Source organism: Crinia signifera, chromosome 6 (assembly GCF_055691185.1).
Source record: "Crinia signifera chromosome 6, ASM5569118v1, whole genome shotgun sequence".
NCBI lineage: Eukaryota > Metazoa > Chordata > Amphibia > Anura > Myobatrachidae > Crinia > Crinia signifera.
Genome location: NC_139222.1, coordinates 271,482,909 through 271,508,143, shown reverse-complemented (window position 1 = coordinate 271,508,143; position 25,235 = coordinate 271,482,909). Strand labels below are relative to the sequence as shown.

The 25,235-nt window shown below is 48.0% G+C and overlaps 1 protein-coding gene and 3 non-coding genes across 4 annotated transcripts; all 4 read right to left on the bottom strand.

The window, feature by feature from the left end:
• Positions 1-714: 714 nt before the first annotated feature.
• Positions 715-25,156, bottom strand: MORN4 (MORN repeat containing 4). The gene is made up of 5 exons (XM_083149597.1): positions 24,899-25,156; positions 7,905-8,002; positions 5,550-5,664; positions 5,181-5,290; positions 715-3,723 (listed from the first exon to the last, which is right to left on the bottom strand). Exons 2-5 carry the CDS (start codon positions 7,969-7,971, stop codon positions 3,566-3,568), a joined length of 450 nt encoding a protein of 149 aa, XP_083005723.1. The 5' UTR covers positions 7,972-8,002; positions 24,899-25,156; the 3' UTR covers positions 715-3,565.
• Positions 8,574-8,663, bottom strand: TRNAY-GUA (transfer RNA tyrosine (anticodon GUA)). Its single transcript is given in 2 exon segments — positions 8,574-8,609; positions 8,627-8,663. It is a non-coding gene; the product is annotated as a tRNA-Tyr (tRNA).
• TRNAG-UCC (transfer RNA glycine (anticodon UCC)) lies at positions 8,951-9,022 on the bottom strand. Its single transcript has one exon. It is a non-coding gene; the product is annotated as a tRNA-Gly (tRNA).
• On the bottom strand, positions 9,377-9,449 carry TRNAA-AGC (transfer RNA alanine (anticodon AGC)). The gene has a single exon. It is a non-coding gene; the product is annotated as a tRNA-Ala (tRNA).
• Positions 25,157-25,235: the final 79 nt, after the last annotated feature.

Sequence of the window (25,235 nt, the reverse complement as noted above, 5' to 3'; positions counted from 1 at the left end):
TGCTCCCGGGCCAGTTTAGTCTAATCCGACATTAACTCGACAGTTGGAATTCAATTCCGGCTGCCACGTGTTGGAAAGTCCGTGGATTGGTGAAACGGCGTGGATTGTTGAAAAACGTCCGTGATTCTGATATTCCGTGGCCGTTTCAGACAAAAGAGATCAGAATTAAAAAAAAAAACCGGATCTGACAGCCTTCAATGCGGTCGTTAACGGCAGCATTGAACAGGAGAGTGACAATATTTCCACTGTCGGGAAATATCTGCACATATTGAATACGCCCCTGAATCTGCAAACGCTTAGCAGTAGCAGTTTGATAGGAAGCCAGCATTTCTGGGCGGAAACCTGGCATTTTCTGGGAGTGTTTGATAAAAACGCAGGCGCACCTAGCATTTTGGGAGTGTTATTTGCTTTATGCACAGGCTTTTTGGGCAGCAGCTATCTGATCACAGACAACTGCTATTTCTCCGATTAATGATCCCTGCTTAATTAGACCCCCCATATCATATGTTATATATATATATATATAGACTGCAGGTGAAAATGATACCTACAATTTGATTGGTTACTAGTGTTTGCGTATTAAATAAGCCGTTATATTCTGTACAGCTGGCTGGCATACAGGTTCCAGTCGGAGCTGTAAATTAAAGTATACTACCAATGCTCGTCCTAAGACTGCGCGTATGTAAATGCGTCACATTATGGGGGGGGGGGGGGTATTACTTTGGACCAGTCTAACAAATAAAAAAAAAAAAACAATCCCTTCAAATATTTAAAAAAATATAAATGTACATATTTACGAATAAATTAGCACCGTAAATTAGCGTAAAGGTTAATTCGGTATATTCTGCAACTATACAGTCGGTCTTTGGTCCTTTCCCGCTGAGCAATGACTTGTACAGAGGTACCCGTTACCCTGCATCGGGTACAAACATTGCCGACTTCTTTTTCATTTTTTTTTTTTAGTATAACATATTCACTAAATAAACCCTGTGACAATTCTTCTCCTCTGACCCATGCTGTGATTATCGAACCAACCGCCAATACCGTAGCTCGCGTGGGCAGCGGTCGCGACGGAACGCGGAGTTCTCATTCATTTTGCACATAAATAGCCCCTATAGTACTTAGCAGGGTTACAGTAGGTTTTGGCAGAGACTAAAGACATGCAATACAATAAATAGCTAATTAGCAGTCATTAAACAATGCAGTGAAATAGGTTATCAATACATGTGATACACAACGGACAGTGATGGAAGATGCATACATTCAACCTGTCTGACAAACGGACACATAGTGAGAGGATTACACGTCGCTCCCACTGGGCATCTGTTAGAGGACCCGCGTATACAGATAAAGGTCTCATCAGAAATACAATAATAATGCTTTACAAAATTCCTACGGTTTACCGTCTATGCCCACGTTTAATTGACCGTCCATGATTCTCTCTGTAAGGGCAAATGTTCCAACTTCTCCATGACAGATTCATTTAAATGAGGGGATATAGATAACAATGTATGAAGTGCGGGCGCTTCGTCCAGCTACTAGGCCAAGTGAAATAAAAATGGGGTGTCACTCCCAAACTTGTAAACAAGAAAAGGGTAAACTGTTGATAACGGTGCTAAAAATCAGGTTGTGCAACAATAAATTCAGTGAGGCACCATGGGAACGGACACGGACAGCATAAAAGTCCACTGGACTGCACTATGGGTGCATATACCTTGCTATGAAGGACTGCACTAAATGTGTCACATCACAGATATTACATTATCTTATTACTTCTTTTAACTTTTGTTTTTAACTTTTAACTACAAATGTATTTTTTATTTATTATTAAATTGTGGTTTTAATTTGAATTTATTGTTGCGCAACCTGATTTTTAGCGTAGTTATCCACATTTACCCAGATTCATTTAAATGTATATTGCAGTGCATCCCATACAACCGGGGCCAGATGTAATAGGGCGTGATAATCAGAAAGTGAGAGATATTGGTACAGTTTTCCCATTTTTTTTAAAGCAGCAATCATTTACAGTGCAAAGTTGTATTCAGTGTTTATGATTGCCGCTTTAAAGAAATGGGAAAACTCTCGCAAAATCTTTCACTTTCTGATTCTCACACCCTATTACATTTGCCCTCGAAATGTTATTTATAGAACCCTGTTTCTAAGAGTAAGACCCCCATCAGCCAACTGAGCCGGTCTTATATTTTGGTCCAAAGCCATTTTCAGGGTAAGCAACCACCTACAGTACAGCCATCCATTCATTGGGCGTAATGCACAAGACGTCATCAGAGCCGAAACTTCGAAATCCTCCTGTCGGTGACGCCAAAACTGCTGGGGAGAAGCAGTCCGGTGGAGAATCTCATGAGCCATCTCCAGGGAATGCACCATTCTCCCCAACCATGTTACCTGGGGGAATTAACTGGTAAAATATATAAATCCCAGGATTGAGGCCTTCTCTAATGCGACCAAACATATGCATGTCTTGATGATCTTTGCCTGTGAGCAATTTCTTACAGAAACTCCCACCCCTGGCTACCGCACAATTAACTGGGAACCACTTGTCTGGCAGCCGGGTACAGATACATATATACTGTTGCTATGGACTTGGCCTTTCCTACATTCTACAGGCCCAGACGGTATTAGGACATGCGGAATATGTTTGCTATAATTAATACTGTAACATGTGCATTGCTGTGTGTGGGCCTACATATAACATGACAACATACAATGATTACCTGAACATTCCTGTGGGGTTTGCCTTGACCTACTTGCCTTTGCATATGGTGCCTTGCTATAGCATAGCGCACCCAGTTATTGCTCAATAGGTGTCGCAGTTCATTTCTGTGGAATGCATTCTGTTGCAATAAATATTTTATGCCCACGTTCTCACGTTTTATGCCAAACCGGTCCTCAAGATCTACCAACAGTCCACGTTTTCCAGACCATCTAGGTGCACATGTGCCCTCATTACCAACTGTCACATTTTCAAATGTGCTGCATTCCTTCCTAACGGACACATTCTACATATCTGTTAGATTTCGAGGACCAGTTTGGCCACTCCTGCTTTAAATGAACCATCCTCAGTTCACTATATAGCATGGATGCCGGGCTCTGTAAGGGCACATGTCCTCCTCTAATCGGAGATATACCTTGCATTGCGTGTTCTTAAAATATCATCTCCATGCCATCAGCTTTGATATTGTACGGAAGGGCACAAAAAGGAAAAACCCTAAAGTACTTTTTGGAAAGAATTTTAGTGGTGTAAATATATATTAATTTGGGAATATATTTTATATCAATCCTTTCCGTTGAGCAAAGCTCGGCTCTTTGCCTAGAGGCACTGCGTAATTTCCATTGCACTTGGAAGGGCTGAGCGTCCGCTAATCCCGCTCATATATATATCGTATACACATATATACACCGTGAAGAGAAGAGCTCCCGAGAGCCGCAGTCTGTCTGCTGTTACCAGCAGCAGTGTAAACAAGCCAAAGGAAAAGGTGAGTGCACTTGTAGGATGTGACGGGAGGCGCGGTGGCAACGGCGGCCCTGCGAGCGTGACCACCACCCTCTAGACTTGATTCACCGCCAGGCAGCAGGATGCTTTGGAGGCACTTACAGCCCGCTGGATCACCGCTTGGCATTTCTCTTGCTTTACCAGCTTGTTATTCTCGAAGAGACCCTCGTTTCTGGGAACGCCGTGGGAGCCGTCGGAGAAAGTCAGCAGTCCTGTGTGTGGAAGTCAGATAATGAAGCAGATCTAATGCAGAGCACAAGTACGCTGGCATTCCGGAAACAGCTATAAAAAGGATACATTAAGACCATGGTGTCCAGGTGGCTGACAGACAAGTTCTAGGTCAACACCAAAAGGTCAACATTCAGGTCGACCTTGTGCACGGTGACCTAGACATGTCTGTAAGCTCATCCATAACATAAAGCTGGGCATACTATACTGCGATGTCTTGCAGCAGTGTATGCACGGTGCAGCAGACAGCAGCGGAGGCCCAACCTCCATGTTGACCGCAGGACGCTGCGGTCCGGAGGTTGGGCTTTCCCCCATTGCTGTAAACGGGAACCGGGTCGGATGACTCGGCATACCCGTTTACATTGCCCACTACCCAGGTCCTGCCCATGTTCTAACCTGGTCAGGACCTGGTTAGAAGTCCCTGTATAAAGGGACACAGGTTAACCCCTTTTATATCGCCACTGACCAGACCTTAGTAGTAGAAGACAGAGAACCCGCTGGAAACTGAGTAAGTATACAGCCGCGGGTGTGAGGGGAGGAGACGAAGCAAGGAGCGGGGTGTGAGGGGAGGAGACGAAGCAAGGAGCGGGGTGTGGTGGAGCAGCAAGTGACCAGAGGCATATCCTAGGATCACATTTACAATGAAATAAATCAGTCTTTCTGGAATTATTAACAATAATAGAATCTTCTGTAACTGGACTTTCAAATAAAGACATTTTGGTACTTGTGTAGTATCACGGCTCCCATCGCATGCCAAATGTTGTGGCATGAGATGGCATGCGATGCGATGCTTCCCGTTTTTGATGCATTTTTGAAAAATTTTTGATCACAAATGCATCCAAATGCATTTAAATTAGTAGGAAACATTTGAAAAGCACCCCAAATGCCATTTTTCACACTGTACCAGCCCCACTATGAACGCCCCGCTTCAGGTTGGCGGTACGCGTCCTACGACCTTTTCATACCCCCACTATCCACGTCGGCGTGGAGTTGAGAATAGAAAGTGTGGCGAGCACAGCGAGCCACCGAGCCCGAAGCGTGGCGAGCGTGCTTCACAGGTGTCTGCGTCCCCTCGCCACGCTTCGGGCTCGCTGCGCTCGCCACACTTTCTATTCTCAACTCCACGCCGACGTGGATAGTGGGGGTATGAAAAGGTCGTAGGACGCGTACCGCCGCCGCTCGCCAAGCTTCGGGTTGGCGTTCATAGTGGGGCTGGAACAGTGTGAAAAATGGCATTTGGGGTGCTTTTCACATGTTTCCTACTAATTTAAATGCATTTGGATGCATTTGTGATCAAAATCGCATGCGATCCGATCACATGCGATGCGATTTTTTACTATACGATGCCCATCGTGGGAGCCGTGATACTACACAAGTACCGACATTTTGTTTTTATAGTTATTGCAAAACAGATTTCCGAGCAGTAAAAGATCCAACTTACCATATCCGTCAACCCGGCCCGCTTTAAACTCTCCCTCAAACTTCATGTTGTCGTAGCGAGTGAATACACCCGTGCCCTGGAATTTTCCTTGAACGAACTCCCCTTCGTACCTTATTAGCGCAAAAAGAAAACACACAAGAAGAACATCTAAAATAAGCAAAACAGTCAAAAGCATTAAGAAAGCGGATGAGTCGTCATTTCGTCTTGTTGCAATTATAATTTGAATAGCAATAGCGCCACCATCAGGTGTTTTCAGGGACTGCATGCAGTAAAAATCTAGTCAGACGATGGTGCTGTTGCTATGGGGTGTACACATGGGGCGATGTGTGCTTACTTTCTCAGCTTTCCATTTAGCAGATCCACTCTCACCTTGAGCTGTCTGGAAAGTTCAGAACTCCAAAACCGCTGAAAAGTCCATTCTCAAACTGGCCTATGTAGAGGGTCCCATCAGCAAACAGTAACTGGCCAACGCCATGCCTCCGACCTGCAGGTAGAGGGCAGCAGAGTGCTTATTTCCCTGCCTTACAGAGACATATCCTACAGCACAGGCTACAGCGTTCCTCGGTCTGTTTTCGAGGGGGGATTCAATTAGCTCCGGTAAATGTATAATGTGTAATGAATCCCATGGGGGATATACAATTAGCCCGCATAAGCCGTCAAAATCCCCAATAACCAGCCCTGGGAGACACGTTTTTCTGGGTCCGAAAACCTATCTCAAATGTTATCACCTGACAAGGGATCATCGTCGCATGGTGAAAACGGGCTATTACTGGATAGCCGTCGCTGTAAATGCCTGTTTTTGCCGTGCAGTAAATTACCGCTGGATGCCCCCCACAGTGATATTACAGTGAGGTGGCAAATAAAAGGGCAACATATTGAAAATGAGGGGCAGATTTATTAAGCTCGGTGAAGTGATAAAGTGTCTGTTTTTTTTTTTATCACCGGCCAATCAGCTTCTAACTGTGAAGTTACAGGCTTGGTTTGAAAAATGACAGGTAGGAGCTGATTGGCTGGTGATAAAAACCAGACACTATCACTTCACCCACTCTAATAAATCTACCCCTCAGTCATTTTAATGCTCTTTCTTTGTGAATACTGGTGCAGATGTATTAATGGCGAAGAGATAAAGTGTAAAGGTGATATCACACCAGCCAATCAACTCTCAACTGTCATTTTCAAACCCAGCTGGTGCATTATCAACTTCTACTTTATGTCTTCTTCAGGCTTAATAAGGCTGCCCCAATATGCCTTATAATACATGAGATGGGCAGTGATACTGTAGTTTACAAAGGGTGTGGTATAGATCTACACTGTGTAGGTTAACAGGTATTGAAGGTTGACACGACAATGGTGAACAGAATTTTTTGAGGGGTCAAATCTTTTATATTTTATCATGTGACCGACCATCACGGCAAACGTGTACCCCCGTGGACTTAATTTGCTCGCCACAGGTTACTATTCCCTATGGATAGCCACGTGGATATGTCTATGACCCGTACAACTACATGCCCAGATCGCACTGCAAAGGTGATGAATGGGCCCGAGTGTGTGTAGCCTCCATATTGTTATATCCTGACAGCGGCTGTCCAGCTCACTTGTACCCACATTACTCCTCCAATGTAACAGGTCTGAGATATGGTGCGTACACACTGCTGCAATTAGTCATGAAATCGCTGGCAAAATGGTCGCTCAGTGACCATATTGCCAGTGATTTAATGTGCAGCCAATGATAAATGGCTGGGAGCGCGCTCCCGCGGCCAGCCCTTCATGGTCGCTGGTCGCAGGAGCTTGCTCCTCCGATTCTCCCTAAAAATTGCTGGTCGCTGGTGCACAAAGCACTGTGCACCAGCGACAAGCAACACCTACTATGTCCAGCGCCGGCCGGGACTCGCGGACCCGCCCACCCGCCCTGTCACAGCGTGACACGCCGGCCGGGACCCGCCCACCCTCCCTGTCACAGCGTGACACGCCGGCCGGGACCCGCCCACCCTCCCTGTCACAGCGTGACACGCCGACCCCCCCTGCTTCCTCCTCTGTCCCTGCCCGCGCATACAGCACAGAAGCTGCTGCGCAAATCTCCCCCCCACTGTGCCAGCACCCACACCTCCTGCGCGCCCCACAGCCGCACTAGTCAGTGCATAGGCTGTCTTTAGAGGGCATTGGTGTTGGGCAGCATGATTATGTTCATGCTGCCCATCGATGGTGATTTGCACCATCGGTGGGCAGCATGAGCATTACCATGCTGCCCCACACCAATAGTATGTGGGCTCAATATAAATGAAGGAGGCATTGGTGTCGGGGTGGCAGGGGCCGCACGGCCGTCTTGTGCCCCCACACCCCTGGCAGGAGCGGGGCACTAGCGGCTGCTGCCGCTAGATTATCCTGCCCCTACAAAGATGACCCCTGCTACATCTGTATATACACCATATACACTTTTATTCCCTTCCAAAAGGACTTCACACAACCCATGTCAATCATAAATTAATTTAAATAGAGGGTAAAAAAAAATCTAGTCAAAATTGCTAGCAATTTTCAGGGAAAATTGCTGCTCCCTCTGAAAAATTGGAAACTGAGCAATATATTGCGGAGATATATTGCAAGTACACTGAGCAATATATTACATAGCAATATATTGCAAGCAATATATTGCTAGCAATATATCTCCCCTGTGTGTACACACCATTAGATAGATAGAATCAGATCACACGGTTATGTATTACCCACCTTCTCTCCATTCTCCATAATACTCCTCCCCAGTGGAATATGTAAATGAGGCTTTAATCAGCGTCATATTGCCAGTGGATTACAGCTGTTGGTGAAACCTGGAATGAGAAACCAGTAGCCATAGATGTACTGTATCATCCTCTGTCAGGGGAAAATCTATAGTAATTGCCATATACAGAAATCACCACCTCCCCCTCCAGCACATGTGCTTTGTACAAGTCACTGTAAATATGAATAAACCGCTGTAACAGAGACAAGAGTACAACAATGTAACAACTTTGCCCGTTCAGCACGAGTCTGCAGCGCCACCTAGTGGCAAAGGTCTTGGAGGATTTATTTCGGTTTTCAATACAGTTCGCAGAAATCGCAGAAAATGATTAAACAACCATTATACCCGACATGAAGGACACTTTATACAAGAGCAATTAGGAACATTCATTTATCTGAGAGCGTCTTCCTGAGAGCTATTGAGATGACAAAGTCTCTGCTGTGAGTGCAACAGGCTGCAGAGAGCTATTGGAAGCAGGGTACACGCTGCAAAACGGGGTGGTACTTAGATTTCAGTAGATTTAGTGAAATGTGGCATGTAACAGATGTGCCCTATACCAGCCCCATAATGTGGCATCATGCTGAGGCACACGTAGCATAATACAAAACAAAAATAAAAAGTCCTTCGAGCCGGAATCGAACCAGCGACCTAAGGATGTCTGTATATTACAGCACTACAGTCCTCCGCTCTACCAGCTGAGCTATCGAAGGCTCTGTACAGCGGCCCTGACTGCTGTCCCTACATAGTGACAAATGCTGATGCTATCCGGGCACTGCAAGCAGATGGAGATATACACCATGCTTCTGCTTATAGTAATGATCCCAGAGCAAAGTCAGCAGAGTCTGTGTATAGAAAACTAGCTGCATATATAAATAACATTATCTAACCATATACATATTCCATAGATACATGCAAAACCTGGTGACATAAAAAGTATTATAATATAGATACAATAAATATAAAAATCATATCAATTAGAAGAAAATAAAAAGCTATTTGCGTTGGCCGGGAATCGAACCCGGGTCAACTGCTTGGAAGGCAGCTATGCTCACCACTATACCACCAACGCTGTACATGTAAAGCTGGGGAAACTCAGCCTCTAGTGGATACATCACAGCTCCAAACCTCATAGGGGAGAATCATAGCTACAGCAATGATAGGGTAGCGGGGACAGGGAGTGTGCAATGTACGGCACCAGAACACATAAGGGAGCTATAACTGGCCTCCCCCAACCCAAGCTTCCAGTAATGTGAGCTAACAGCTGGTTTCAGAGCAAGTTCTTATAGAGCACAGATGTACACAAGCTAAAACCTGAAGTACTGCACTGCATTAATAAACAGGAGGAAAATATATGGAATTCTCCTGTAGTGTGTTTAAAAGGTTAAATAAAATATATAGGATTATAAAAATTAAAATAAAAACTTGGAGGATGCGGGCATCGATCCCGCTACCTCTCGCATGCTAAGCGAGCGCTCTACCATCTGAGCTAATCCCCCACACTTGCAGCACAGACACACATAGCAGCTCCTCAGTGCCTGCCTGATCATCTCTCTCTCCGTGCAGCACACAGCTGCTAATCAGCCTAATGCAGGAGACAGCAAACAACAGCCCGAGTGACTTATAGCCCAGCGCTATACATCTCTGTGCGGAGGGACGGTGACGTCATTAACACAAGAGAGAAAGACAACTCATTTCTATAAAGGATTTATACAATCTGAGTAACAATAGAGGCAAGAGACCACTTGGATTTTTATGCACAGACTTAAGTAATGCCCGGATATCACCCAATAATTGCATTATTTCACTAAAGTCAGTAGCATATACCAGGTATAGGGGGTATGGGTGTTGGAATACCCCAACACTAATATAAAGAACAGCCTGATTGGAGTAAGGCATGGGATTAGTATGAGACAATAGGATAGATCAGAATATCTAATAAATAGAAGGGAATTTATTAAAATTCTGTATAAAAAGGATAGTGACAGTGGTTTCTTGGGGTATGGGTAAAAACCGGACCAGGAGAACACCCCCGGACCGCCGGACCAGACATCAAACTCTGCATTTTGGAGCTTGTAGCCTCCGGTCCGGGGGTTGTCCTGTCCGGGGGGGGGGGGGGGGGGGGGGGCTGCCTGTGACACCCATCACCAGGGAGAGGAGGAGGGGTAGAATTAAGCCTCCCTGTGTGGTCCGGGCATGTAGCAAAAACTGGACGGTCCGGACCACAGGGGAGGCTGTAATCTCCTCTTCCCCATGTTCCTGCTGAAAGCTATCACAGGGATCCCCCCGGACAGGACACCCCTGGACAGGACAACCCCCGGACAGGACACCCCCGGACTGGACCCTACAAGCTCCGGACTGCAGATTTTGATGTCCTGTCCGGCGGTTCGGAGTGTAGTCCGGGTCCGGTTTTTACATAGTCCCAGTTTCTTGTGTTTCCGGGTGTGGAAATGAAATCACTGGCAAAGCTTGGTATAGATTCCAGCATAGGGGCATCTCAGTGGCATGGGGGTCTGGGTATGGGTAAAAACCGGACAAGACCATGGAATGCGTACATAAAACTCTGCATTCTGGAGCTGGTACTTGTGTAGTTTCACGGCGCCCAATATATTGGATGTGATATCGGCTGATATATCAGATGCGATATCGGATGTTATATCGCATCCGATATATCGGGCGCCGTGAAACTACACAAGTACCAGCTCCAGAATGCCGAGTTTCATGTACGGCATTCCAGGGTCTTGTCCAGGTCCTGTTTTTACCCATACGGGTAAGGGTTGCCACCTCATCCCTTTAAAACTGGAGACATATTAATTACACAGGTTCTGTGGCTGGCTCACTTCAAGACTCAATTTCAACTGTTTTTTTTTTTTTTTTTTTAAACAGCCATCAGACTTCATTCCAACTGTATTTTTTTAATCAGCCACAGAACCTGTGTAATTAGTATGTCTCCAGTTTTAAAGGGATGAGGTGGCAACCCTACCAGACCCCCATGCCACTGAGATGCCCCTATGCTGGCCTCTATACTAAGCTTTGCCAGTGATGTGATGTCATAAAGGGCCTGCTGATCAATGGCCAGCTGTCTGATTGGCTGCTGTATTTGATTGACAGATTGAATCTGGCAGCTGATTGTCTGTCTAGCCTAAACTGCATTATTTATTTATTAACAGTTTCTTTTATAGCGCACACAGATTACGCAGCGCTTTACAGAGAGTATTTTGAGCATTACACACCCCTGATGGTACCACTGGCTAAGACTCCACCTCAGATCATTGATTAATTCAAAATTTAGAACAATTGATTGATGAAGGGAGGCAGGCCGGCCATTCGATACATCGGGAGCCATGAAACTACACAAGTACCTGCTTGTGCCTACCTTGCACATGTAAACCCTCCTGATACCACATCACAGCTAGGCGGGTGTATGTAAATTCATGCCCGTTTGGAATGTCAGTCTGACTATTAGTAATACCCCTTTCACATCGCAAACCTGGGTCGGACCCGATCTGGCACTTTCAGATTAACCCCAGGTCCAACTATATAGAGTAACCCTTCTTATAAACTGGGTCTAAATGTCGGGATGGTCGACCTGGGTTATTCGGTGTGGTGTTTTCGACCCGGGTTATAAGAAGGGTTAAACCTGGGTTGCCCTCTGTATAGTGGACCCGGGTTTAATCTGAAAGCGTTAGACTGGGTCCGACCCGGGTTATTTGTGCAATGTGAAATGAGTATGTACTCAGCAACAGAGGCGTAGCCATCTCGCCCGCTGAAGTACTGCTAATTCCGTCCCCTCCGGCTCCCCGCTGTGTTCGGCGAAAGATGTGCACAGTGCTGCTATTTAAAAATCACATCTCCCGCTGGACCGCGCTAGCCAATAGGCGCTTGCGGTCCAGCAGCCAATCAACTGGTGGCTGCTGGTCCGCGAGCACCTATTGGCTAGCGAGGTCCAGCTGGAGATGTGACTTTTAAATAGCAACACTGTGCACATCTCTCGCCGAACACAGCGGGGAGCCGGGAGGCGGATTGTACCGCTGCTTTGCCGGCTGTGGGTGGGGTGGGGGTGCCACCGCACACTGTACCCTGACAGCTGGGGGGACTCCACACTATCACTCCCTCCCTGCTCTGCACTATCACACCCACCCACCCCTCCCTTATCAATTACTCACACCTACCCTCCCTGCGAGCAATTTCAGTCCCCCTTGGCAACGAGCAATTTCAGTCCCCCTTGGCATTGAGCATGAAGCCCCTGGCATCGAGCATGTAGGTATGTGTTTAATGTGTAATGGGCATTACGGTTTGTTAAATAGTATGCAATGGGCATTGCGGTGTGTTAGTATGCGATGGGCATTGCGGTGTGTTAGTATGCGATGGGCATTGCGGTGTTAGTATGCGATGGGCATTGCGGTGTGTTAGTATGCGACGGGCATTACGGTGTGTTCTATAGTATGCCATGGGCATCATGTGTGGCCTTATGTGTAATTGGTATTACAAAGTTTGCTAAAATGTGCAATGGGCATTACGGTGTGTGGAATAATGTTGGGCCATGCCCACTTTTCACTGCGCAGGAGCCTCACCTACTACTAATTGCGGGGGCGCGAAACATGCCCTTGCTCCGGGCGCCATGGCACCTAGCTACACCACTGCTCAGCAATCATTAGAACGGATAGACTAGGCATGGCTGCATGCAGGAATGGATAAGTGTGGCTGTATGCAGTAATTGGGTAGGCATGGCTGCGTGCAGTAATTGGATAGGCGTGGCTGCGTGCAGTAATTGGATTGGCTAGACCTGACTGCGTGCAGTAATTGGATAGGCTAGACCTGACTGCGTGCAGTAATTGGATAGGCTAGACCTGACTGCGTGCAGTAATTGGATAGGCGTGGCTGCGTGCAGTAATTGGATAGGCGTGGCTGCGTGCAGTAATTGGATAGGCTAGACCTGACTGCGTGCAGTAATTGGATAGGCTAGACCTGACTGCATGCCAGGGGCGGATTGGGCTGGCGGGAAACCGGGCCGTTTCCCGGTGGGCCGGCCCATTATAGTCATTAAGGGGCTGCTCACCCCCCTGGCTGGGTCGCGGACTTTGTCCCAAACAAATATGGCTGCGCCTGATGCCAGCAACGGCTCGCCTCTTACTGAAATGTCCGCGGGAGGGCTGGTGCGCATGTCATGCAGCAGGCAGCTGCTCCCGCGGTTCTGTTCTGTCTCTTCTGCACTGCCACTGTCACCGGACGGAGGATGGAGCGGCCAGCCGTGAGAGTCGCTCTCCCCGCTGTATATCCCCGCCGCTGCTGCCCTCAGTCAGTCTCTGTGGCTGCCGGCTGCCAGTTCACTGTCACAGTCACACTGACTGCATAAGAGACAGCAGCGCCGGCAGCACAGAGCTGAGCTCCCTCCTGTCTCTCTCAACCCTCTTTAATGTCATCATCACTGACAGCCAGAATCAGATCGTGGAAGGGGGCGGAGCTTCACGAGTGGAAGGGGCGGAGCTACACACGCGGAAGGGGGCGGAGCTACACAGGAGCACAGTTAATGAATGAAAGAAGAAGTAGTAGATCCACAGCCAGCCAGCCAGTGTTTAAGGTAAATAGTGGTGGTGGTGGTGCTGGCGTTACACAGCACTACTACTGGTGCGGGCATTATGCAGCACTACTACTGTCGGCAACTGGTGTGGGCATTACGCAGTGTCACTGCCGGCATCTGGTGAGGCCCTCACCAGTTGCCGACAGTAGTGACACTGCGTAATGCCCTCACCGTGAGGGCATTATGCAGTGTCACTACTGTCGGCAACTGGGGTGGGCATTATGCAGTGTCACTATTGTCGGCAACTGGTGTGGGCATTATGCAAGGATACTAATGTCGGCAACTGGTGAGGGCGTTACGCACTGTCACTATTGTCGGCAACTGGTGTGGGCATTATGCAGTGTCACTACTGTCGGCAACTGGGGTGGGCATTACACAGTGTCACTACTGTCAGCAACTGGTGAGGGCATTATGCAGTGTCACTACTGTCAGCAACTGGTGAGGGCGTTACGCAGTGTGACTACTGTCAGCAATTGGTGAGGGCATTATGCAGTGTCACTACTGTCGGCAACTGGTGAGGGCATTACACAGTGCTATTACTGTCAGCAACTGGTGTGGGCATTATGCAGTGTCACTACTGTCGGCAACTGGTGAGGGCATTATGCAGTGTCACTACTGTCGGCAACTGGTGAGGGCATTATGCAGTGTCACTACTGTCGGCAACTGGTGTGGGCATTATGCAGGGATACTATTGTCGGCAACTGGTGAGGGCGTTACGCAGTGTCACTACTGTCGGCAACTGGTGTGGGCATTATGCAGTGTCACTACTGTCGGCAACTGGTGTGGGCATTACACAGTGTCACTACTGTCAGAAACTGGTGAGGGCATTATGCAGTGTCACTACTGTCAGCAATTGGTCAGGGCATTATGCAGTGTTACTACTGTCGGCAACTGGTGAGGGCATTATGCAGTGTCACTACTGTCGGCAACTGGTGAGGGCATTATGCAGTGTCACTACTGTCGGCAACTGGTGCAGGTGTTACGCAGTGTCACTACTGTCGGCAACTGGTGCGGGTGTTATGCAGATCTACTACTGTCAGCAACTGGTATCGACATTACGCATCGCTACTACTGTCGGCAACTGGTGCAGGTGTTATTCAGCATTACTACTGTCGTCAACTGGTGAGGGTGCTACACAGCACTACTACTGTCAGCAACTGGTGTGGGCATTACGCAGCGCTACTACTGTTGGCAAATGGTGCAGGCGTTATGCAGCGCTGCTACTGTCAGCAACTGGTGAGGGCGTTATGCATTGTCACTACTGTCGGCAACTGGTGCGGGTGTTATGCAGTGTCACTACTGTCGGCAACTGGTGCGAGTGTTATGCAGTGTCACTACTGTAGACAACTGATGCAGGCGTTACCCAGTGTCACTACTGTCGGCAACTGGTGAGGGCATTACACAGTGCTATTACTGTCAGCAACTGGTGTGGGCATTATGCAGTGTCACTACTGTCGGCAACTGGTGAGGGCATTATGCAGTGTCACTACTGTCGGCAACTGGTGAGGGCATTATGCAGTGTCACTACTGTCGGCAACTGGTGTGGGCATTATGCAGGGATACTACTGTCGGCAACTGGTGAGGGCGTTACGCAGTGTCACTACTGTCGGCAACTGGTGAGGGCATTATGCAGTGTCACTACTGTCGGCAACTGGTGAGGGCATTATGCAGTGTCACTACTGTCGGCAACTGGTGTGGGCATTATGCAGGGATACTACTGTCGGCAACTGGTGAGGGCGTTACGCAGTGTCACTACTGTCGGCAACTGGTGTGGGCATTACACAGTGTCACTACTGTCAGAAACTGGTGAGGGCATTATGCAGTGTTACTACTGTCGGCAACTGGTGAGGGCATTATGCAGTGTCACTACTGTCGGCAACTGGTGAGGGCATTATGCAGTGTCACTACTGTCGGCAACTGGTGCAGGTGTTACGCAGTGTCACTACTGTCGGCAACTGGTGCGGGTGTTATGCAGATCTACTACTGTCAGCAACTGGTATCGACATTACGCATCGCTACTACTGTCGGCAACTGGTGCAGGTGTTATTCAGCATTACTACTGTCGTCAACTGGTGAGGGTGCTACACAGCACTACTACTGTCAGCAACTGGTGTGGGCATTACGCAGCGCTACTACTGTTGGCAAATGGTGCAGGCATTATGCAGCGCTGCTACTGTCAGCAACTGGTGAGGGCGTTACGCAGTGTGACTACTGTCGGCAACTGGTGAGGGCATTATGCATTGTCACTACTGTCGGCAACTGGTGCGGGTGTTATGCAGTGTCACTACTGTCGGCAACTGGTGCGAGTGTTATGCAGTGTCACTACTGTAGACAACTGATGCAGGCGTTACCCAGTGTCACTACTGTCGGCAACTGGTGAGGGTTTTAAGCACCGCTACTACTGTTGGCAGCTGGTGTGGGCGTTACACAGCAGTACTAGAGTCGGCAACTGGTGTGGTTGTTACGCAGCGCTACTATTGTCAGCAACTGGTGTGGTTGTTACGCAGCGCTTCTATTGTCAGCAATTGGTGTGGGCGTTATGCAGCACTGCTACTGTCAGCAACTGGTGAGGGCATTATGCAGCGCTACTGTTGTCAGCAACTGGTGTGGTTGTTACGCAGCGCTTCTATTGTCAGCAATTGGTGTGGGCGTTATGCAGCACTGCTACTGTCAGCAACTGGTGAGGGCATTATGCAGCGCTACTGTTGTCAGCAACTGGTGAGGGCATTACGCAGTGCTACAACTGTCAGAAACTGGTGCGGGCATAATGCAGCACTACTACTGTCCACAACTGGTGCGGGCATTACGCAGCACTACTACTGTCCACAACTGGTGCGGGTGTTACACAGCACTACTACTGTCTACTAATGTGGCCAACAGTGTTGATTATGCATAAGCAACGCTGCTACTGTGGCCAACAGTGGGCATGATGTGTAAACCGCACCACTACTGTGGACATTATGTAAGTGTAAGGGTTCTACTACTGTGGGCATTATATGTATAAGCAGCGCTACTACTGTGGATATTATGTGTGTGGAAGGGTTCTACTGTGGGCATTATACTGTATGTATAAGCAGCACTACTACTGTGGATATTTTGTGTAAGGGGCACTACTGTGAAGCGTAATGTAAATATAGGGGCACTAGGTGATGTGCAGGACGGTAACTAGGTGCCTTGCCCATTTGCACTGTGGGTACACCACCTACATGACCACTCACTGCTGATTGCCAGCCACCACTGCTCTCAGAGCTTGTGGTCCAGCTGCAGCAGTTATTGATTGGCTGTCAGATCACAAGCTTCAATTGGCTCACGAGCCGGCACCATATTTAAAAATCAATTCAGCGCCTCTGCAGGTTGTGCTCTCTTCCCCGTCTTCAGTAGCAGCAGCTGCAGCGGTGGTGGCGGAATGCCAGATGCTGGGCTATGGGCTGGACTAGACTAGATTACACAGTTTGCAGTAATGGGGGCATACTGCAATGGGCACTACAGGCATTGTGTAAGGGGCACTACTGTTGGCATTATGTATAATAGGCACTACTGGGTGTAATTTGTAAGGGACAATAATGGGGCATTGTGTAAGGGGCACTACTGGTGGCATTATGTGTATAAGCAGTACTTGGGGCATTATGCATAGCATAATGTGTAATGGGCATTAAGGTGTTCTGCATATTGGCCCTCATTGTGACTGACCCGGTAAGCTGCAAAGCTCACAGCTTTATTGGTGTATTTTAAATGGAATAAAAGTTTTTTAAAAAGCGTTATTGCACCAAGGAGCGCCCGTTCTTGTCTTATATACACACACACACACACACACACACACATATATTGAACTATTTTTTAGAGCCAAGCATATGACCAGGGTTCAGTGCCGGCTCTACCATTAGGCAGCTTTAGGCAGCTGCCTAGGGCGCTGGGATCTGGGGGGGGGGGTTGGCACCAATTCTGCCTATCATAAAATGAAGGATGTCTATGAGGATCCTTGTTGTACTTAATGCAGGTGATGGCTGTGGAACTTCTAAAGCCTAGCCTCCATACTTTTCCTTGGGACATACTTTCCTATTTTGCTGCCCTCTCCTACCCACCTTCCCAATGGGCTGGGAGGACCACCCGATTTTTGGGAGCATCTATTACGGATCGTTAAGCAAGTACATCCCCAGTGCTACAGGGATGGAGGATGCCATCCAGTCGGCGGAGTCTAGATGTTTGAAGTAATTAGAAAAAACATCTATTTATTTTAGGAAGTTAAATTATTTTTTTTGCTGTTGTGGAGCCCAATATGTTTTTATGTTATTCATGTGGGGGCTAGCGTTTAATGTTTTTTTTTTGTTTTTTTTGTCTGGTGTCGTGTTTTTCTCCTGTTGGGGCCACCAATGTGTATTGTTTTCTGTTTGGGACAATGTTTGTTTTTTCTTTGGGGGCCAGTCTGTTTTTTTGATCGTGTGGGGGCATATGCTTTTGTTTTCTGTGGGGTTTTATATTGGGGGTCAGTATGTTTGTTACCTGTTGGGGTTGCTGGTGAAAGTTTCAAAAATTCAGCCAATGGTGGCAGTGTAACAGCATTAGCATAAAGTTGCATATGCAACTGCATCAAAAATACAAGGCAGGCTGCAACTGCATGTAACGCTAAATCAGATTCTATTATTAGGAACCGCCCCTCTTAACAGACTCCACCCCCTCAGCAGACCCCGCCCCCCAGGGCTGCTTCCATAAATTTCCCGGGCTGTTTTTACATCCCAATCCGCCCCTGCTGCATACAGTAATTGGATAGGCTAGACCTGACTGCATGCAGTAATTGTATTTGACCAATATAAGTATTAGAAAGATAAGGCCATGTATACATTATTTAGAATATTGGAAAGAGCCCCATGTGCTCCCTTTAGCAGGGACAGAACGAGGTCACATGTTGTTACAAAGTCTAATTAAATATATGAGGAGTTGGAAGCAGAGGCAATCAGACATAACGAGGTGTAACAGGCGTCTCCTGTACAGTAACCATGGACGCAGAAATAAAGAGGCGCTGCCGCTTGCAGATAAGTACTTAGGTCTGATTAAGTCTGGCCAGCAAGATCAGATGATTTAATAGTGTAATGGATTCTGCAGCCCCCTCCTCACATATGATGTCAGGATGTGATTGCCTCAGTACTCCCTTGGCTCCACTTGTCTTAATAACAGGAAAGAATAAAACGTGGGGCAGGCTCCGCCTCTCTCATATTGAATCCCCACCCACTTCCTACTCCAGACACTGGCTCTGGGTTACAATATACAAATTAAAGTCTGTAACATGGATATTTTTGTATTCTTATAATGAACGATTATTTTATCATATTACATTTAATAAAATCACCCAAAATCGGTGTAAATGACAACTGGTGTTACATTATATCAGCACGCATTGCCGGCTCAAACATTAAAAGTGACCTCAAAATCACCCAGTGTGTATGGGCCTTATCAGGGACAAAGAGCCTAATTCACGTGTGTACGTAAATTACTTCCCAGATTACGGAGTGGTTGCAGACAGACACCCACTCCAGCCATTGCAAAGTCCTCCGTAATTATGTCCTCATACACAGCACTCACGCACTAACGAGGAACACTGACTCCTAGGAGTTGACCTATGGCTGTGCAGACTGGTTGTGGCATTAGCAACGCTGGTACCATGTTTCGCTACGCACAAGATCAAAGTAAAGGCAGATATAGGCCTACGGAACGGCCATGACAGGTCTTACATTTGCAGAACCTCCCACTCTATCTGCCCCAAAGGCCCCTCTGCGATCGCGCTTGCACTGATATTTTAAATGCAAAGGTGACTTGGTGTGTGCGCAGTGTGTTCGCAGCATATGGGCAGTCTGCTGATAATCGCTCCATTGTGAAAACATTGGCGTCATTAGACACATCGACATCACTGAGGCACAGTGCCTCACACCTCACCATGCTCAGATACAGGCCTGAACTTTGCGGCTACATGGAAAAAAGAGCACATCAAGTTCTAAACGATTCAACATTATTATCATTACGCTTCATTTACAATGTGCCAATATATTGCACAAACTGCATACAATGATATGCGCCAGAAAGTGGCTATGAAAATACTCAAAGAAGCTTAAGGGGTATGGGGAACCCCCAATGCAATAAGATGCAGGGGATAGCATTACCCAGTCTCCCTCTGTCCTAGATGTTGCAATAATATAGGAAAACAAATGATACAAAGAGGCAAGAAAATAAATCTAATCCATAATTTGCAATGTGACAAATACATATACATGTATAAAACGCAGAACACTGCACAGCAAGATATATGCATGTAAAGGCCCATACACACTTGCCGACTTTAAGCTGAAACTCGCTCAAAACAGCCGTTTTGAGCGAGTTTCAGCTTAAAGTCGGCAAGTGTGTATGGACCACCGATGCCCGACTAGCGATGATGCGCGCTCCCGCATCATCGCTAGCAAAGTGGGCCGTCTGCTGGTTTTACCAGCACGTCTGGCGATGATGGCTCATATTTGAGCCATCATCGCCAGGTGTGTATGGCAGCCGGGCTGAAAGATGAGAGACTTTCAGCCCAGCTGACCGGCCGCTCCCGCCCCCCGCCGCCGCCGCCCCCCCCCCCCACCACCCCCTGTCGCCCTCACAGTCGCCTCCTCCCCCCGTCTCCCCACCGGTGTATACTCACCCCGCCGCCGTTCCCACGCCGCCACACTGCCACGCTCCGCTCCTGCGCCCGACAGTCTCCCCGGCCAGGCCACACAGAGTCAGGCCGGAGGAACGCCCCGCCCCCGGCTCCCGGCTGACATACTGTATGCATGCAATCGGACATGGATGAGACTTTAAGCCAGTAATATATAGATTGCTGGCACATGCCAGCAATCTATATATTACTGGTACAACTGGCCACCAATGCATAATGTATAAGCCAGTAATATATAGATTGCTGGCACATGCCAGCAATCTATATATTACTGGTACCACTGGGCACCAATGCATAATGTATAAGCCAGTAATATATAGATTGCTGGCACATGCCAGCAATCTATATATTACTGGTACCACTGGGCACCAATGCATAATGTATAAGCCAGTAATATATAGATTGCTGGCACATGCCAGCAATCTATATAATACTGGTACCACTGGGCACCAATGTGTGTATATATATATATATATATCTATCAGGGCCGTCTTAAGACTATAATGGGCCCCTGGGCAAAATAATTTGAGGGCCCCCTCTCCTCCCCTCACCTATGTGCAGCAGTGGCGGGGATCCGGGCAGCAGTGGGTGAAGGGGTCCGTGCAGGAAGCGGCGACTCAGACCTTGATGCAGTGCTGTTTGCTGCCGGGCAGGAAACGCTGCAGATTTTGGAAAGACTGGCTGGGCGCTGATTGGCTAAGCGTCCTGCCAATCAGCATCTGGCCAGTCTTTTCAAAATCAGCACAGTAGTGCTTCCCGCCCGGCGGCAGACAGCACAACATCAAGGTCTCCGCTTCCCGGACGGACCCCGCCACATGCCGCTGCCCGGATCCCCTCCACACGCCGCTGCCCGGTCCCCTGCACACGTCGACCACTGCCCGGGTCCCCTGCACACGCCGACCGCTGCCCGGGACCCTGCACACGCCGCCTGCTGCCCGGGTCCCCATGTACACGCCGCTGCCCTGGTCCTCTCCATCTGCCGCTGCCCGGGTCCCCTCCACCCGCCGCTGCCCAGGTCCCGACCACACGCCGCCTTTCCCTAGGACAGTGCCGTCTTCCCCATTGTGGTGGGCCCCTACTATCCTTGGGCCCCTGGGCAACTGCCCATTAAGCCCAATGGGAAAGACGGCCCTGATATATATATGCCAGTAATATATACATTGCTGGCACATGCCAGCAATGTATATATTACTGGCACCACTGGCCACCAATGTATAATTTTTATGGCGGCAATGTATACATTGCCAGCGCAGGCTAACAATATATACATTACCCCAGCAATTAACATGTAGGTAAGCGGCACTAATGTGGCATATGTAATAGCCATTACGGTGTGTGATAATGGGCATCATGGTGTGTTGCATAATATTTAATGGGCATCAGTGTGTACCATTATCTGTAATGGGCATTATGGTATGTGACGTAGTGTGCATCACAGTGTATAGCATGCATTATGGCCATCGCAGTGTGTGGCATAACATGTAATGGGCATTACAATGTGTGGCATAATGTGTAAGTGGCATTACGGTGCGCAAAATAGATTTTTTAGCAAAGATAATAAAAAAACACTATAAGGCCGATCAAGAGGCGGGCAGTGGGTGGTTAAGGAGTGGGCCACTGTAAGAGAATATTTCAAAACAAAGGTGGTAACCCTTATTATGGCAATAGATTATACATTGTTGGCGCAGGTGAATGGATTTCCCCGGGTGGGGCGGCGTGTACTTGATCACTGGGATCTGAATATATGCAGCCCAGCGATCAGTTTTCAATCAGGCACCAAGAACAGAAATGCACTGAAATAAAAGGGCCGTTGCTCCCACCCTTGGATTTCGAACCCCGCCCATTATGTAAATAGCCTTTTTGTATGAAAGATTTTCAGCAAAGTCTTTCGCCTCCTGAAAATCTCTAGCTCTTTGGGGAAAATAGCTCAGTGTGTACGCACTACTTTGGTGAAAGATTTATCTTTCAGAGATTTTGGCAAAGTCTTTTGAAATGAAAATCTCTAAGTGTGTATGGGCCTTAACTATGTAGATGCCTAGCACACTGCTGGAAAATATTCTCTATCAGGATGCAGTTAAGGGCCATTATTCTGGTTCACTCGCAAAGGCAAATTCTTTCTCAAATGGACAAAACCATGTGCACTGCAGGTGGGGCAGATGTAACTTGTGCAGAGAAAGTTATATTTGGGTGAGTGATTTATTTTTTCTGTACAGGGAAAATACTGGCTGCTTTATTTTCACACTGCAATATAGATCTCACTTTGAAGTACAACCCCAACCCAAATCTAATTCTCTCAACCCAAATCTAATTCTCTCTGCACAAGTTACATCTGCCCCGCCTGCAGTGCACATGGTTTTGTCCATTTGAGAAGGAATTTGCCTTTGTGAGTGAACCAGAATAAGGGCCAAAGAACCGGCAGTCCGGAGGATCCCGACAGTCAGAAGACCGATAGGAGGATCCTGACACATCTCCGAGGTAAGTACAGGGGTTGGGGTTAGGCTGCGGGGCACGGGGAGGTTATGGTTCCACTGCTCTAACAACTCAAGGAAATTTACTGACACTTTATTAAACAACATTGCACCCTCCAAAAAATTCAAATGTGCATATTGGAAAAAAGGACTCAAGCAATGTATGTAGGAGAAATAGGGACGCCAGCGATGCCTGGGAGAAAACAGGGATGCAAGCAGCGTCAAGGGAAAAATAGGGATGCAAACAACAGGAAAAATGGAGATACAAGCAATAGCTATGGGGAAAATAGGGGCGCAAGAAGCGTCTTGGGGAAAATAGGGGCGCAAGCAACATATACGGGAAAAACAGGCACGCAATCAACGTCTACAGGGAAAACAGGCACGCAAGCAACGTATACGGGGAAAACAGGCACGCAAGCAATGTCTACGGGGAAAACAGGCATGCAAGCAACGTATACGGGGAAAACAGGCACGCAAGCAACTTCTAACAGGCATGCAGACAACATCTACGGGGAAAACAGGCACGCAAGCAACCTCTGGGGGTAAAAAGGCATGCAAGCAACGTCTACGGGGAAAACAGGCACGCAAGCAACATATATATGGGGAAAACAGGCACGCAAGCAATGTCTGGGGGAAAACAGGCACGCAGATAATGTCTACGGGGAAAAGGGCATGCAAGCAACGTCTACAGGGAAAACAGGCATGAAAGCAACCTCTGGGGGAAAACAGGCACGCAAGCAACGTCTACGGGGAAAACAGGCACACAAGCAACGTCTACGGGGAAAACAGGCATGCAAGCAACGTCTACGGGGAAAACAGACACGCAAGCAACATCTACGGGGAAAACAGGTACGCAAGCAACCTCTGGGGGAAAAGAGGCACGCAAGCAACGTCTACGGGGAAAACAGGCACGCAAGCAACGTCTACGGGGAAAAAAGACACGCAAGCAACGTCTACGGGGAAAAAAGGCACGCAAGCAACGTCTACGGGGAAAACAGGCACGCAAGCAATGTCTACGGGGAAAACAGGCATGCAAGCAATGTCTACGGGGAAAACAGGCATGCAAGCAATGTCTACGGAGAAAACAGACACGCAAGCAACGTCTACGGGGAAAACAGGCACGCAAGTAACGTCTACGGGGAAAACAGGCACGCAAGCAACGTCTACAGGGAAAACAGGCACGCAAGCAACGTCTACGGGGAAAACAGGCACGCAAGCAACGTCTATGCGGAAAACAGGCATGCAAGCAATGTCTACAGGGAAAACAGACACGCAAGCAACGTCTATGGGAAAAACAGGCATGCAAGCAACCTCTGGGGGAAAACAGGCATGCAAGCAACCTCTGGGGGAAAACAGGCATGCAAGCAACGTCTATGGGAAAAACAGGCATGCAAGCAACCTCTGGGGGAAAACAGGCATGCAAGCAACGTCTATGGGGAAAACAGGCATGCAAGCAACCTCTGGGGGAAAACAGGCATGCAAGCAACGTCTATGGGAAAAACAGGCATGCAAGCAACCTCTGGGGGAAAACAGGCATGCAAGCAACGTCTGGGGGAAAACAGGCACGCAAGCAACGTCTATGGGAAAAACAGGCATGCAAGCAACCTCTGGGGGAAAACAGGCATGCAAGCAACGTCTGGGGGAAAACAGGCACGCAAGCAACCTCTGGGGGAAAACAGGCACGCAAGCAACGTCTATGGGGAAAACAGGCACGCAAACAATGTCTATGGGGAAAACAGGCACGCAAGCAACATCTACAGGGAAAACATAGGCATAATCTAGAGGAAAATAGGGACACAAGCATCATCTAGGAGAACATAGGGACACAAGCATAATCTAGAGGAAAATAGGGACACAAGCATCATCTAGGGGAAAATAGGGACACAGGCATAATCTAGAGGAAAATAGGGATAAATGCATCATCTAGGGGAACATAGGGACACAAGCATCATCTAGGGGAACATGGGGACACAAGCATCATCTAGGGGAAAATAGGGACACAAGCATTATCTAGGGACACAAGCAATGTCTATGGGAAAGTAAGAGGGATGTATAAATAGGGATGTGGGATAGTAAATAAAATGCCCACAGACCATTAGCAGGACAGGATAACAGGTTACTTCCAGCAGCGGTCAGTAATTTGATGACAGCCGGTGGCATGCCAGGCAGGAGTCTGTGATAATATAATAAGACATGTAATAAGACAGTACTCACTGCTCTGGGCCCGGGCCTTCGGGGCTCCCCATAGACAGCGCTCCCTGAATCGTCGGCTCCCAGCCTTGTGGTCCCGGCTCATTCCCTCCGGCACCCGTCTGTGCAGCCCGATGGCCGTCGCTATGACAACGTCGATCACCGCCACCTGTCATTGGCCGGCGCCGGCTCCTCTGTTTACCTCAGACAGGACTGCGGGCGGCCATATTGACTGTGGGCAAACGCCCTCCTGGTTCTTGCGGCCCATTCTTACTTCGGAGAGAGCACCGGGGGGCGGCCCGAGAAACACACAGATGTGTACAGGCCATAGCTGATTTTTAAACACAATAAGAACTTATGT

Bases quoted from the DNA above. Each gene is read 5' to 3' on its own strand.
- MORN4 (XM_083149597.1), bottom strand. From the start codon at position 7,971: ATGACGCTGATTAAAGCCTCATTTACATATTCCACTGGGGAGGAGTAT. The intron at 5,665-7,904 runs GTGGGTAATACA...CTCTACCTGCAG, and splicing joins TTATGGAGAATGGAGAGAAG to GTCGGAGGCATGGCGTTGGC. The intron at 5,291-5,549 runs GTGAGAGTGGAT...TGCGCTAATAAG, and splicing joins AACTTTCCAGACAGCTCAAG to GTACGAAGGGGAGTTCGTTC.